Below are 16,385 nucleotides of genomic sequence, written 5' to 3'. Positions count from 1 at the left end.
CCCCATCCCCCCCGTCAGCATGTCGTTTCTCCTTGCCATGGGCCCCTCGTCCCTACCTCCCATGGCGTTTTCCAGCCCGTGCTCCTCGACGAACCTATTCGCCTCAGCAGGGGCTGTAAAAGAAATATTCCTTGTTTGGTATGTGACCCAGAGTTTTGCTGGGTACAGCATACCAAAACGCACTTTGCTCTTGTAGAGGGCTGCTTTCGCTCTGTTGAACTCAGCCCGTCTCTTAGTTATGTCCGCTCCAAGATCCTCGTAGACTCGGATGGCGTGCCCTTTCCATTTGCAGGCTCTATTTTCCTTGGCCCAGCGCAGGATTGTCTCCCTATCCCGGTACCGGTGCAGTTTGGCTATGACTGCCTCTCGGTTGTTCCCCTTCCTTGGGCTTCGGGCGCAGTGACCGATGAGCTCTGTCCATTTCCGGTGGGGTGGGAAAGGTGTCCCCCCCCCAACTAAGGAGCCCAGCATCGCAGCCACGAATGTTGTGGGGTTTCTGCCCTCGTTCCCCTCTGGCAGGCCCACTATCTTAACATTTTGCCTTCTCGAGCTGTTCTCCTGGTCGTCTACCCTGCCCTTCAGGCTCCCCTGTGCTGCACCCAGTCTCGCCACTTCCCTCTCCAGGGCCGTGACCCGGTCGCTCATGTCGGTCGCTGCTTTCTCCAGCTCTTTAATGGTTGCCTCATGGGCTTCCAGTTTCTCCCCTTGGGCATCCACTTTCTCCTCCAATCTGGTCAGAGCCTGCTGCACCCCTGACATGGCCCTGGCCACTGCTGTCTGTACTGCGGCCTCTCCGTCCGCTTTCAACTCTGCCTTGATTGCCTGCAGCTGCTCCCTCACCACCTCGGCCAAGGCTGCCTTCCAATTCACGTCCCCCTCTAACCCCAGGGGAGAGGGTACCTGTCTGTCCAGCTCTTTTTTATGCGGCGATACATCCTTCCCGCCGCTTCGTGTGCTGATTCGTTCGCCCGAGCTAACTTGCCCTTTGCCCCGTCCACTTCTGGTGCCCCCTTTCTCTTGGCCCCCTTCTGGCATTTTTTTTCTCCCCCTTCCCTTTCATCTTTTCTTCTCCCCTTGTTTTTCTTTCCCCCCCCTTTTCCGCATCCTATTTTTATTTTATTTATTATTATTTTTTAAAAAAAAATGTATTTCCCCCCCCCCCCTTCTTTCCTTTACCCCTTTATTTATTTATTTATTTCTTAATTATTTTCTCTCCTCCTCCCCGCTTTTATGCAGCTCCTCTCCGATGGGCTTACTTTTGCTGGGAGCGAGTGTATAAAGAGAGAAAATAGTATATACTCCCCCCTTTCTCTTTACCAGTTTTCTTTTGGGTTTTTAAAAAAAAACAGAAATATAAGTCTTTTTTTTTGTTTTATCTCCCCCTTCCTTTCTCCTCACTCACCCAGGAGAGAGAGAGAGGCTTTTGCCCAGTCCCTTTGTTCTTGCCACGTGGTGGTCGCTGCCGGTTTGGGGGGGGTCCCTGCTGCCGGTTGGGGGGGGGGGGTCCCCGCTGCCGCACTTCGCACCCCGCAACCTCCTGGTCGCTGCCTCCGGCTTGGCCCCCCCTTCGGTCCCGCACCGCTCCTGGCCTGCATTTGGGGGGGGGGGGGGGGGGGGGGGGGGGAGGGCCTGCCGCTGCCGCACCGCTCCTGGCCTGCGTTGGGGGGGAGGGAGGGCCTGCCGCTGCCGCACCGCTCCTGGCCTGCGTTGGGGGGGAGGGAGGGCCTGCCGCTGCCGCGCCGCTCCTGGCCTGCGTTGGGGGGGAGGGAGGGCCTGCCGCTGCCGCACCGCTCCTGGCCTGCGTTGGGGGGGAGGGAGGGCCTGCCGCTGCCGCACCGCTCCTGGCCTGCGTTGGGGGGGGGGGTTTTTGGACCGGGTTGGACATGCCGCTGCCGAGCCCCTCTACTGCCGCCGCTGCCGTCAAGCCCCGCCGCTGCTGCCAAGCCCCGCTGTCGCCGCCGCTGCCGCTGCCGCCGAGCCCCGCTGTCGCCGCCGCTGCCGCCGAGCCCCGCTGTCGCCGCCGCCGAGTCCCGTCGCCGCCACCAAGCCCCGTCGCCGCCGCCGCCGCCGATGCTCCTCCGCCGACCGGCCTGCCCGGGGGGGTCCCTTCCCTGCTCTCTGCCGCTTGCGGGAGCCCCTCTCCCTGCGACCGCTTCGCTCGCCGACCGGAAGTGCTCTCCAAAAATACATGTTTAATGGTTAATACTGATTACTCAGTCATATAATTCATCTCAATCCTTAATAAAATAACTTATGTAAAACTACTCTAGTGGCATGCTAATTATTCAGCTTTGAGAGGTATCATCGCAACCCCCCCCCCCCCCCCCCCCCCCCCCCCCCCCCCTCCTTCAGGGGTAACTGGTAATGTCCTGCTCCGTGGATGACCTCCCTGGATGGCCTGAAGGGTAACTGAGAATGTCCTGCTCTGTGAATGGTCTGAGGGGTGTCTGGATGGCCTGAAGTGTAACATGAAATATCCTGTTCTGTGGATGGCCTAAGTGGTAAATGCTTGGCATTGCTGCTCCTTAAGTCTGTGCTAACCTCTTTTCTTTTGCCCTTTTTCCTCACCCAACCGATGCTTCTTCCAGACGGCCTCATCGTTTGCCACCTGCCTTTTGGTCCGACAGCCTACTTCACCCTCTCCAACGTGGTGATGCGACACGACATCCCAAACATTGGCACCATGTCAGAGGCCTACCCGCACCTCATTTTCCACAACCTCAACTCGAAGCTTGGCCTGAGGGTAGGTACAATATTCAAGAGGTGAGGATCACCTCACCTTCCCTCTCTTCGAACTCTCTTCATACATCTGCACCATTTAAAAACCCAAACCCTCGGGTCACTGTTTCCCAACCCTTCTCAGTGTCAATATTGCAGTCTCTCTGCGCAGACTCACAGAACAGGTCATTACGTAGAAGCCGATCCTTCAGCCTGTTAAGTCGTTGCTAGCTCAGTGCAAGAGCGATCCAGGTCACCTTGCTTTCCTGACCTTTCTGTATCTTTGGAACTTAACTCCCTCAAGTGCCTACCCTGTTTCCCCTTTAAAAGGCTCCATTGAATCTACTGTGACCTGTCGTGCATTCCAGGCCATAAACACCTGCTGCATGACAACAGCTTTTATAGAATCATACAGTTCAAAACAATGCCCTTCAGACCGTCAAGCACCTATTTGAATCCCGTTTTCCAGTTTTTGGTCTATAGCCTTGTATGCTGTCTTGATTCAAATGTTCATCTAAATACTTCTTAAATGTTATGGGGTCTCTGCCTCGACCATCCGTTCAGGCAGTGAGTTTCAGATTCTCACCGCCCTCCGGGTTTTTGTCAAATCTCTAAATCTATTTTACCTTAACGTAAATCGATGTCGCCTGTTTAGTAGCCCCTCCACTAAGGGGGAAAGTTCCTTCCTTTCCACCCAATGTCCCTCATAATTTTGAACACCTCGATCAGGACCCCCCTCTGCCTTCTCTGCTCCAAGTCCGTGTGTTGTGTTTTTTCAATCACTTTGATATTTATCCCTCTGATTCTTGACCCATTCACAGATCCCAAGAAAAGATACAGCATAGAAAGGGGGCCATTCAGCCTATCTTGTCCGTGCCGACCCAAAAACACCCACGTGGCCTTTCGAATTCCACCTGGGGTGACATGGTGGAACAGTGGTGAGCATTGCTGCCTCACAGCATCAGGACCCGGGTTCAATTCCGGCCTTGGGCTGTGTGGAGTTTGTACACTCTCCCCGTGTCTGCGTGGGTTTCCTCCAGGTGCTCTGGCTTCCTCCCACAGTCCAAAGATGTGAAGATTAGGTGGATTGGTCATGCTAAATTGCCCCTTAGTGTCCAGGGATGTACAGGTTAGGTTATGGGGGGTAGGGTGCTCTTTCAAGGGGTCAGTGGGACTCGATGGGCCGAATGGCCTCCTTCTGCACTCTACGGATTCTGTGATTCCTGCACCCTGCCCATAGCCTGTAGTTTACAGCACTTCTATGTCTGATGCAGATCCAGGTACTTTTTAAAAGATCTTGGGGTCTCTGCCTCCACTAACAACTAAGGCAGCGAATTACAGACCCACCACCCTCTGCATAAAAAGGTTTTTCCTCATATCCCCGCTCATCCTTCTGCCATTTAGCTTGAACCTATGACCCCTGGTTTTTGAACACTCTGCCAAGGGAAACGGGTTCCTCCTTTCCAGTCTATCTCTGCCCCTCACAATTTTGTACACCTGAATCATGTCACCCCTCAGCCTTCTCTGTTCCAAGGAAAATGGCCCCAATCTCTCCAATTTCTCATCATAGCTACTCTCCAACCCTGGCACCTTTCTTAAAAAAAATCTCTCCAGAGCAATTACATCCTTCCTGTAATGTGGTGATCGGAACTGCACACAATTCTCCAGTTGTGGCTGCACCAGTGTCTTCTGCGCTAATGGTAGCAGTGTCAACAAGGGGGCCGATTGTTATGGCGGTGCACCATACAGCAGGCTCAGGGGTCAGACGACTCCTCTTCCCGATTATCGACTCAGTTTCAGTACTCATGATTAAGGAAAGCCGCGTCCTGAGTACTGGCAGTGGGGCACCTCGCCAAATGCTTTCCTCCAGTCTGAAGGCCAAATGTTCCCCACTTCTCTCTTGTTTCCTGTCCTGTATACAATGTTGTGTCCATGATGCAGGAGGTCTTGTGGTGCATTGAGCCTCTGAGCTCCCAAGTTCAAGTCCCACTCCAGGACTTGCATATCCCCCCCCCCCCCCAACATCCACCAGTAGCAGGTGGTAAGAATTATAGAATCCCTACAGTGCAGAGGGAGGCCATTTGGCCCAAACCTGGACAAACCTACCTAAGCCCAATCTCCACTATTTTCGTGCAGCAACCCCACTCTAAGGGGCAATTTATCATGGCCAATCCACCTAACCTGCACATCTTTGGGCTGTGGGAGGAAACCGGAGCACCCAGAGGACACCCACACACACACGGGGAGAATTTGCAAATTCCATACAGACAGTCACCCAAGGTCAGAATCAAACCCCGATCTCTGGCGCTGTGCGGCAGCAATGCTAACCACTGCCACGTGAGAGATTCCTGATCAGCCGCCATGTGATAGAAATAAATTGGAGCCTCAAGTCCTGCGACAATTTGTAGCTCTGACGTATTGTGTGGAAAAGCATATGTTGCCACATGGCTTGGACTCTTGGAGAATCGGGGCATTCGATGTGGATCAGATTGGTGCCATCAGTGCAGGGTTCGATTCCCGTCCCGGCTGGGCTACGTTCAGGAACTGCTTCCTTCTCCAACCTGTGGAGGAAGTCGTAGGTCAGACCTGACTGAGAGCTGAGGAAGGCGTATCCATGGTGTCCTTGCATTTCATGAACTTTTAACTTTGCAGACAAGCCTTACTATGTCGTATGTTATCAGATGCCTTTTGGAAGTCCATGTATATCGTATCAACCACGTTTCTGCAATCAGCTTTCTCCATTAACTCGCCATCTTCCTTCAACAAATCTCCAATGGCTTTCTTTAATAATTCTACATTGATCCAAATGTAATCCAAAGATATGCAAGTTAGGTGGGGTTATGGGGCATGGGTGGAAGAGTGGGCCTAGGTAGAGTGCTCTTTCAGAGGGTCGGTGCTGATTCCATGGGCCAAATGGCCTCCTTTTGTCCTGTAGGAATTCTGTCCTGTAGGAATTCCATGGTAAGCGATTGTTAATTTTCATCACAGATTGTCATTCCTAAAAGCTTTCCCGTCGCCAAGGTGAAACACGTTAGCCTGTACTTGGTGCGCCAATCACCCGATTTTGAAAACCAATGTGACATTTTTAATGCTCCATTCCTCTGGCACCCTGCTCGTATCTCAGGAATGTTGGATGCTTATGATCAGTGTTACGATCCATGTGGAGACCAACAATCCCCCAAAAAGCCAATATTTCACTCTTTCAAACTGTACTGTATCAAACCATTTAAATCCAACAACTTTCAAACATTAATATTGCAAACGGATAAATTTCACTTGGTCAATACAACAAAGATAGACCTTGCGTAGTAATGAGCACTTCCTGTGCCAGCATAGGACCAGGTCCAATCTGTCTTTTCAACTGAGCCTTCAGTTTTAGGATTTCTCATTTCCCATGCAATCATTAGGGGCTGGTTTAGCTCACCAGGCTAAATCGCTGGCTTTTCAAGCAGGCAGCACAATTCGATTCCCGTACCAGCCTCCCCGGACAGGCGCCGGAATGTGGCGACTAGGGGCTTTTCACAGTAAATTAATTGAAGCCGACTCGTGACAATAAGCGGTTTTCATTTCATTTCATTTCAACCCTCGGGCTGTAATCATAGCAGCCGTGTTCCAACTGAAGTCCCCGGAGACTCCCTTTAAAAGTTCAGGTGGGCTCTGGTAACACTAAAAAGCAGTGGATATTGCTCAGTTACAAATCCCTCGCCCTTGGGCTTTTAGTGTTATGTCATTTTCATGCCTTTCACTAACAACAGTGATATAGGATATATCGCGTAATACATGCTCACACAGTTTCTGCTCTATTCGCAGATCCCTGCTTCAATGCTGGAATGTGTTCTAAAACTGCCAACAGCGAACTGCTCACTAGTTTACTTATTTTTTATCGCCTGAATTCTGTGTTCTGTTACAAAATCCTGGGAGAGGGCCCCAACCCGGAGTCGCAACACAATTGAACAAATGAATAATTCTTAGAAAATACGTGAAGTCTTTGGCCTTAGCCAATAATTACAGCCACCAAGTTTGTAAGATCATACACAATTACTTTTTATTTATAATAAGAACTGTAATGAAATATGCAGCAAATACAACTGGTTAGCTAATACCTGATTCCTAAATTCCCCACTTTAACTTGCCCCCCAACTGTATATACACACAGACACAAAGGGGAAGAGAGGGGTGAAAATAATAAGTAAAAGGAAAAAGAGTCTTTGTTTTGGATGGTTTTTAAGCAGACCTTCCTTTCATATCCAGGTCTCTGTTTGCTGCCTGTAATGGTTTAACAGTAGATTCATTCATTCGGGTTCTGTGTAGGTTCAGAAATATAAACTCCACAGCCTTTCTGGACATTGAGAGGAGAGGGACCAGGCCTTTGTCCCTATGTGTCTAGGATTCAAATTATGCTTCTCTTGGGTCTCTAGAAATCATTCAACTTGAGTAGGACCCAATCATCACCTGTTACTCAGCAGGATATCGCCTTTTGGCCAATTCATTGGATACCAGCTGACCAATCGAACTGAGGTACGCCCCAGCACCATATGCTATGTTGCAACTTCTTGAATCTCTTATCTCTCTACTGCTTGACTTGAAGATACATGTCCATTAAGCATCCATGGTGTTATGCTTCTTGAAAGAATGCTCAAAGTCGTCTTTAAGTTAAAGGATGGTTTATTGTGCTCCACAATAAGTTACAGAATTGCACTTGAGAATATACTGCTCCTCAATGTTCTGCAACTAGGCCCAAAAGACTTGCAGTCCTGAGCTCAACTTGCACGTCCTGCCTCGTTAACCCTCTGGTCCAAGTGTGCGAGGGCGGGCCTTCGGCGTCCCTCTTATATGTCCCCGCGCTGCCCCCTGGTGGTACTTCCATTTCCCATCAGCCCCTTCTGTACACACTCAGGCGAGGATCACTACATCCCCCTTTTTCACTTTTTTTTTGTAGTTGCAGAGCTGTAACTAAACACAAATGTAGACAGTTAGGTTTATATACACATGACAAGGCAGGGCAATGCAATTGTCAGTCCATGTTCACAGGTTCAGACGGTTGGGTGCACGTCTGATCCGGGTAGACCTCCTGAGTGGGCATGGAGATCCAGGGTCTTCTATGTCCATTTGGACACCTGTTGCTAGAGTTCCAGGATGTTGCATGACAGCGTCCTGTAGATCTAGTGCGTCCTGCAGATCGAGTGTTGGAAATACCCGTTGACGAGGTGTAACTTGTAGAAGGTCTCGGCGATTTCGTCGAAACATTGTTCCATCGTCAGACTGCACTATGTAGGATCGTGGCGATATTTGGCAGAAGACCAACGCCATTTTGGACCAGCCCCCAGCCGGGTGTCGCAACCTCACCGTATCGTTGATTGCCAACGGTTGCAGTACTTTTGCCTGCTGGTCATAGTGTTGCTTTTGCGCTTGACGTTGGTGACGCATTTTATCCAGGACAGGCGAGTGATCGGGATTGCTGAATTGTAGTGCCGGTAACGTTGTCCGCACATCTCTGTTGAAGAGCATTTGAGCTGGTGATAGTCCAGAGCTCAAAGGTGACGATCGGTATGACAAGAGGGCCAAGTGTATGTCGGATTTTGAGTCCGCAGCCTTGCTGATGAGTTGTTTGATTATGTAGACACCTTTCTCCACCCTGCCATTTGATTGCGGAAAGTGTGGACTCGACGTTATATGCTTGAAGTTGTAGTTCTTGGCGAAGTCCGTCCACTCCCAGCTGGCAAAACAAGGACCATTGTCGGACATGACCGTCCGTGGGATGCCATGCCTGGAGAAAGTTTCTTTGCAGGCCTTGATGACTGATGCCGCTGTGAGATCCGGGAGTTTCATGACTTCCGGAAAGTTGGAGTAGTAGCCGATGAGCAGAACATAGTTGCGGCCCATGGCGTGGAACAAGTCAATGCCCACTTTGTCCCATGGTGACGTGGCCATCTCATGCTGCTGCAGTGGCTCCTTGCATTGTGCCGGTCGATGTCTTTGGCACGTGTCACAAGTGAGCACCATGTTTGTTATGTCCTCGTTAATCCCTGGCCAATAAACAGATTGTCGTGCTCTCCTTTTGCACTTTTCGGCACCAAGGTGCCCCTCGTGAATGTCCGCCCGGAGCGCCATTGGGATGACGATTCTGTCGTTTCGCAGTATAATGCCATCGACCATGGATAATTCAGTCCTGACGTTTTGGAACTGTGGGCACCGCCCATTTGGCCAGCCATGCTGAAGGTTGTGTATGACTTGAAGGAGGGTGGCGTCCCCCTGTGTTGTCTGACGAATTTGCTGCAGCCTCTCGTCCGTTGCTGGGAGTGTCTCCTTGCACCACTGTGCATGAGCTTCCACATCATTGATGGAAGCCAGTGGCGGGTTGTCAGCGTCCATGGCTCGTGATAATGTGTCAGCTATCACAAGGTCCTTGCCAGAGGTGTAGACCAGCGTGAAGTCGTACCTTCGCAACTTCATCATCATGCGTTGTAGGCGCGGTGTCATATCATTTAGGTCTTTGTCGATGATGTTGACCAGCGGCCTATGATCAGTTTCCACGAGAAACGTGGGGAGACCGTACACATAGCGGTGGAATTTGGTCACGCCTGTGATTAGCCCTAGGCACTCCTTTTCTATCTGTGCATACCTGCACTCTGTGGCGGTCATCGCTCGTGAAGCGTAAGCCACTGGGACCCAGTCCAACTGGTCATTCTGTTGCAGTAGGACAGCACCAATTCCATGTTGACTGGCGTCAGTGGAGATCTTGGTAGGTTTTGCCGGGTCAAAAAAAGCGAGTGTTGGAGCTGCCATCAACTGGTGTCTCAGATCATCCCTTTCATCTTGGTGATCTTGGGTCCAGGCAAACTCCATGTCCTTCCTTGTCACGTTCCTCAACGCCGTCGTCCATGCTGCTAGGTTCGGTATGAATTTACCGAGGAAGTTGATGAATCCCAGGAATCTTAGAACTGCTTTCTTGTCCTGTGGTCTCTGCATGCTCTGAATTGCGGCGATCTTCTCAGCGTCCGGCTTCACCCCGTGCTCTGATATTGTGTCGCCCAGGAAGGTCAGAGAGGACTGTGTAAAAGTGCACTTGGCTTGGTTGAGCTTCAGTCCAAAGTGGTGGATCCGCTGGAAGACTTGCTTCACCCTCGCAATATGGTCTTCCTCTGTCGTTGACCATATTATGATGTCATCCACATGGACACGGACGCCTTCAATGCCTTCTATCATCTGCTCCATAATTCTGTGAAATATTTCGGATGCAGATATAATGCCGAAGGGCATCCGATTATAACAGTACCTGCCAAACGGCGTGTTGAAGGTGCAGAGCAGGCGGCTGGACTCATCGAGCTGCATTTGCCATAAACTCTGTGAGGCATCAAGCTTGGTGAAGATGCGAGCTTGTATCATTTCGCTCGTTATCTCCTCTCGCTTGGGGATAGGGTAGTGTTCCCTGCGAATGTTCTTATTCAAATCTTTGGGATCTAAACAGATCCGGAGTTCACCAGACGGCTTCTTAACGCACACCAGCGAGCTGACCCAGTCAGTCGGCTGTGTGACTCGTGAGATGATGCCTTGAGTTTGGAGACGTTGAAGTTCAGCTTTTAGCTTGTCCCGCAATGGAGCCGGCACCCTCCGTGGGGCATGAACGACCGGTATGGCATTCTCTTTGAGCAGGATTTTGTATGTGTAGGGTAGCGTACCCATGCCCGAGAAGACGTCGGGGTACCCGCTGAGTAGCAGCTGTATGTCATCGGCAATGCGTGATGATTCAGCCGCGTGCATGAAGATCCTTTGAATTAGCCGCAAATCCTTGCAGGCTTGAGCACCTAGCAGTGAGGATCTTTTTTCATCTACAATTTCAAATCATAGTCCTGTTGTGACCGTGTTGTTGGCAACTTGTAGGTGGCAAGATCCCTTTGAGGTGATCAGGTTTCCGTTGTAGTCAGTGAGCTTGCATGCGGCAGGTAACATCTCGTGCGTCCCTGGGACGGCTGCGAGGTCTTTGCTCGTCATCAAGTTTGCTGAGGCTCCCGTGTCCAGCTTGAACGTGATGGGGAAGTCATTGACTCGCACCATAGCAGTCCATTCGCTTGCGGAGTTGATGGCATGCACGTGTCGAGGTTTTGTCGTCAGCTCCTGTGGTTCCGCTGTGGCGTTTGTAACTCCAATGCTGTACATGTTCTCCCAGGAGTTGAATTCTTCGTGGTCGGAAAAATTGTCTTCGGGTGCCGGAGTGTTCATTACATCAACTGTGCGGACCTTCAGGTTTCCGTGCCGTTGCATTGTTGAGTGATATTTGGCTGTGGACTGACATTGGGAGGCGAAGTGATTCATTTTTTAAACACTTTCTGCACCTTTTTCCTTGAGCAGGACATTGCCCTTTTAAATGGGAGGAGCCACAATAATGACACGTCATGACGTCATGCGTATATTGCGTTTGCATGCGCGGGGCCAGTATTGCGAGAAGTGCGCATGCGCGTACCGATCACTTCCGGGATCGCGTCTTTCGGGATGATGCGCATGCGCAGACGGGCCGGAGAACGGAAGATACGGCCTGTGAGGAGAGGTCACCATCTTTATATCTGCCTCGTGGTGAGTATTTTGCAATGAATGTCTTTCAAATAGCTGCAGGACCTGCTGCTTTTTCTGCTCCTGTAGTAAGCATTTATCTATGGTGGTTTTAAGTGTTAAATCGTTTTGCAGTATTAGTGATTCTCTTAGATTTCCGTCGGCAAGACCATAGATCAGCTGATCTCTGATGAGTGAGTTTGTTAAATCACCGAAGTTGCAGCCTTGTGCTAGCAAGCGTAGATCTGCCACAAAGTGGGAGATAGTCTCCCTGTTTTTTTGAATTCTGTGACGCAGTGTGAATCTTTCAATGATCTCATTGGATTGAGATTTACAGTGTTCATCAAATTTCGCGACTATCACGTGATACTTGGTTTTATCTTCAGTATCAGCATATGTGAAAGAATTATGTATGTCTACCGCCTGCTGGCCTGCCGATCTGAGTAAAAGTCCAATTTTTCTGTCATCGGTGGCTGCATGTAAGTCCTGAGCTGATAAGTACATCTCAAACTGTTGTTTAAACATTTTCCAGTTGTAATTTAAATTACCTGTAGTTCTCATTGGCCCTGGAAGTAGCGTGTGTTCCATTGTTTCAGAAGTTCGTCTGGAGTCGATAGGCTGCAAAGTCTGGTGGCCTGCCTGTTGCTGTTGCTTTTGCTGGTAGCGCTGGTTCCTTCTGTTCAGAGAAGCCACTCCTGTACCATGTTATGCTTCTTGAAAGAATGCTCGAAGTCGTCTTTAAGTTAAAGGATGGTTTATTGTGCTCCACAATAAGTTACAGAATTGCACTTGAGAATACACTGCTCCTCAATGTTCTGCAACTAGGCCCAAAAGACTTGCAGCCCTGAGCTCAACTTCCACGTCCTGCCTCTTTAACCCTCCGGTCCAAGTCGGCGAGGGCGGGCCTTCGGCGTCCCTCTTGTATGTCCCCACTCTGCCCCCTGGTGGTACTTCCATTTCCCATCAGCCCCTTCTGTACACACTCAGGCGAGGATCACTACACATGGATCAAAAATAATGAAGGCAAAAATAAAGTTAGGGGAAATAAGGGAATCAACAGGAAGTACCCTGGCAGTTCTCAACTGCCCAACAGAAAATATTGGTTGGCCAAACCCCAATGCACCTGGGCTTTTAAAATGCATCTCTTCATTTTAACCCATTCTGTGCTCTTTTAGTGTGTCTTTGCCAGTATCATCATCTTTGGTAAAGACAAGTAAAATACTCATTTAATACCTCGTTCGTCATCCAGAGATCATCTTTTTTGGTTCCTAGTCCTCCTCTTACTGTCAGTCTGTTCTTTCGGGAAGACTTTTAAATTATTTTTCTTGTTAGCTGCTGGTCTTTCTCTCTCTTTGCCACTCTTATTTCTCCTTTAAACGTGTGAACTTTTAACCCTATGAACTTTCTATATTCAGCCTGGTTCTTTCCTGTATTGTCAACTTAACATCTGTTCATCCCGGTTCTTTTTAATCTACCTTTCGCATTGTCCAGGGAGCTCTGGTTTTGCTTGCCCTATATTCCTCCTCATGAAAATCTTCCCTTGCTGTGATCACTATTCCCTAGAAATTTACCATATATCACTTGATCCACTTGACTCTCCCTCGTTCCCCCAGAACCAAATCCAACAATGGGCTTCAAACTTAACGATCAAGAAATTTCTGAAGGCGTTCTGGAAATCCTTCATTACTATTCCAGTTTTATGGAACATCCGTTCTCACTGATCTTCTATTCTTATGCCCCTCTGTAAATTGACTCCTCTGTGTCCTTCCCACTAGTTGGTCGTAGCTTTGAACACTACTGCCAGATATTTGCTCCTTGGCTAACAGCTGTGGTGAAGTACTGAGGGAGTACTGCATTGCTCTGTTAACTGAGACCCACCTGCTTTTTCAGGTAGAGAGAAAAAAGGGCGTGGGGAGCGAGGAGGGATCCTGAACCCACATTTCTCCCTCAACTAACGCCAAAAATGTACATTGGTCATTGACTACACTGAAACATTGCTTCCGGGGGAAGGAGGGTGGGGGGTGCAGTTGGGCAGCACACCCAAGCCTCGGGCACAGGTGCAGTGGGAATCAGATCAAGCTACTCACAAGGGGGGACATTCTTCCAGAACGAGGGGATGGAGCGGCCTCACCACCCCTCAATCGCCATGTCTCACCTCCCCTGAGCGCCTGGCACAAAACCAGCCGACACTCGGACATCTCCACAGAAACTGGAAGTGAGCCCCGAGCCACCGGCATTCAAGTTTCTCTCTCCACCCCTCTGACCACCCCTGCATTGTTGACTCGACCTCTCCGCCGTAGCCACGGACATTTTCAAACTCGGCCGCCGTTCTCAAAGTAAAAGACAGGTGCTCCTCCCACAATCGGGATCATTACAGCCGATTTTTCCGCGAGCCCTTCAAATACCGCCCCCAACCCTTACTTTGAGAAACCTTGGTGCAGAAGGAGCTTCACTCTGTATCTGACCCATGTCCTGGGAGATTTTACCCAATTTAGGGACAATTTAATGTGGTCAATCTATCCAAGCTGCACATCTTTTAGGTTTGTGGGGGTGAGATCCAGGCAGACACGGGGAGAATGTGTAAATTCCACGTGGACAGTGACCCGGGGCCAGGATCGAACCTGGGTCGTTGGTGTCATGAGGCAGCAGAGCGAACCACTGTGCCACCCCTGTCCTGGGAGTGTTTGATGGGGAGGGAAGCTTCACTCTAACCCCGAGCTGTACCTGTCCTGGGAGAGCTAGATGGGGACAGTGTAGTGGGAGCTTCACTATGCATCTAACCCCATGCTGTTCCTGTCCTAGAACATAGAACATTACAGCGCAGTACGGGCCCTTCGGCCCTCGATGTTGCGCTGACCTGTGAAACCATCTGAAGCCTATCTGACCTACACTATTCCATTTTCATCCATGTGTCTATCCAGTGACCACTTAAATGCCCTTAAAGTTGGCGTGTCTACTACTGTTGCAGGCAGGGCGTTCCACACCCCTACTACTCTCTGAGTAAAGAAACTGCCTCTGACATCTGTCCTATATCTATCACCCCTCAATTTAAAGCTATGTCCCCTCGTGTTGGTCATCACCATCCGAGGAAAAAGACTCTCACTGTCCACCCTATCTAATCCTCTGACTATCTTATATGTCTCTATTAAGTCACCTCTCAGCCTTCTCCTCTCTAACGAAAACAACCTCAATTCCCTGAGCCTTTCCTCGTAAGACCTTCCCTCCATACCAGGCAACAACCTAGTAAATCTCCTCTGAACCCTTTCCAAAGATTCCACATCCTTCCTATAATGTGGTGACCAGAACTGCACGCAGTACTCCAGGTGCAGCCGCACCAGAGTTATGTACAGCTGCAGCATGACCTTGTGGTTCCGAAACTCAATCCCCCTGCTTATAAAGGCTAGCACACCATATGCCTTCTTAACAGCCCTATTAACCTGGGTGGCAACTTTCAGGGATTTATGTACCTGGATGCCGAGATCTCTCTGTTCATCTACACTACCAAGAATCTTGCCATTAGCCCAGTACTCTGCATTCCTGTTACTCCTTCCAAAGTGAACCACCTCACACTTTTCCGCATTAAACTCCATCTGCCACCTCTCAGCCCAGCTCTGCAGCTGTGTTTGGTCGGACTATCTATTACACCACTTGATCAGTGGCTGTTATGTATTGAGTTATATTTGAATCCTAAGGGCATAAGAACTATATTATATTCATAGCACAGCATTTGAAAGCAGTGGTGTAATCAGATAAAGTCAGCATGGATTTACAAAAGGAAAATCATGCTTGACGAATCGACTAAAATTCTTTGAAGATGTAACTAGTAGAGTTGACCAAGGTGAACCAGTGGATGTGGTTTATTGAGACTTTCAGGAGGCTTTCAACAAGGTCTCGCAGATTAATATGTCGCGCACGGGATTACGGGTCGTGTCTTGAGATGGATAAAAAGCTGGTTAGCAGACAAGAAGCAAAAAGTTGGAATAAATGGATCTTTTTCTGATTGGCAGGCAGTGACTACTGGGATACCGCAAGGGATTTGTGCTGGGACTCCAACTGTTCACATTAGAACATAGAACAGTACAGCACAGAACAGGCCCTTCGGCCCTCAATGTTGTGCCGAGCCATGATCACCCTACTCAAACCCACGTATCCACCCTATACCCGTAACCCAACAACCCCCCCCTTAACCTTACTTTTTATTAGGACACTACGGGCAATTTAGCATGGCCAATCCACCTAACCCGCACATCTTTGGACTGTGGGAGGAAACCGGAGCACCCGGAGGAAACCACGCACACAGTGGGAGGACGTGCAGACTCAGACAGTGACCCAGCCGGGAATCGAACCTGGGACCCTGGAGCTGTGAAGCATTTATGCTAACCACCATGCTACCCTGCTGCCCAAAGGGAACATTATATATTAATGATTTGGATGAGGGAACTAACTGAATTATCTCCAAATTTGCACGTGATACAAAGTTGGGTTGGAGGGTGAGCTGTGAGGAGGAGGCAGAGATGCTTCAGTGGGATTTGGACAGGCCTTAGTGAGTGGGCATATGCATGGCAGATGCAGTACAATGTGGATAAATGTGAGGTTATCTGCTTCGGTAGCAAAAATAGGAAGGCAGATTATTATTTGAATGGGTTATTTGAATTGAGAGAGATGTATACTGAGCGAGACCTTAGTCACATCGTGCATTAGTCGTTGACAGTAAGCGAGCCGTTACAGCAGGCAGTAAAGGAGGGAAATAATATGTTGTACTTCATAGCAAGAGGATTTGAGTATCGGAGTAGAGGCTGTTTTACTGCAATTGTAGAGGGTATTAGTGAGACCACACCTGGAGTATTGTCCTGCAGTTTTGTTGTCCTTATCTGAGGAAGGATGAACTTGCAGGAGGGAGTGTAGCGAAGGTTTATTCAGGCTAATTTTTGAGATGATGGGACTGTCATGTATGAAGGAGAGACTTAAAATTGGTTAGGATTATATTCCTTGGAGGTTTAGATGTTTGAACAAAGAAAATTACAGCACAGGAACAGGCCCTTCGGCCCTCCCAGCCTGCGCCAATCCAGATCCTTTATCTAAACCTGTCTCCTATTTTCCAAGGTCTACTTCCCCTGTTC

General features: G+C 49.5%; 1 protein-coding gene across 1 annotated transcript in view; it reads left to right on the top strand.

Moving 5' to 3' along the window:
• Window positions 1-16,385, top strand: part of imp4 (IMP U3 small nucleolar ribonucleoprotein 4) — a 57,328-nt gene that overhangs the window by 22,064 nt on the left and 18,879 nt on the right. Inside the window, 1 exon segment of the mRNA XM_038782069.1 lies at window positions 2,589-2,747. Coding sequence (XP_038637997.1) covers window positions 2,589-2,747 — 159 coding nt within the window.

Source organism: Scyliorhinus canicula, chromosome 21 (assembly GCF_902713615.1).
Source record: "Scyliorhinus canicula chromosome 21, sScyCan1.1, whole genome shotgun sequence".
Lineage (NCBI taxonomy): Eukaryota > Metazoa > Chordata > Chondrichthyes > Carcharhiniformes > Scyliorhinidae > Scyliorhinus > Scyliorhinus canicula.
This window is presented reverse-complemented; position numbering and strand designations above follow the sequence as displayed.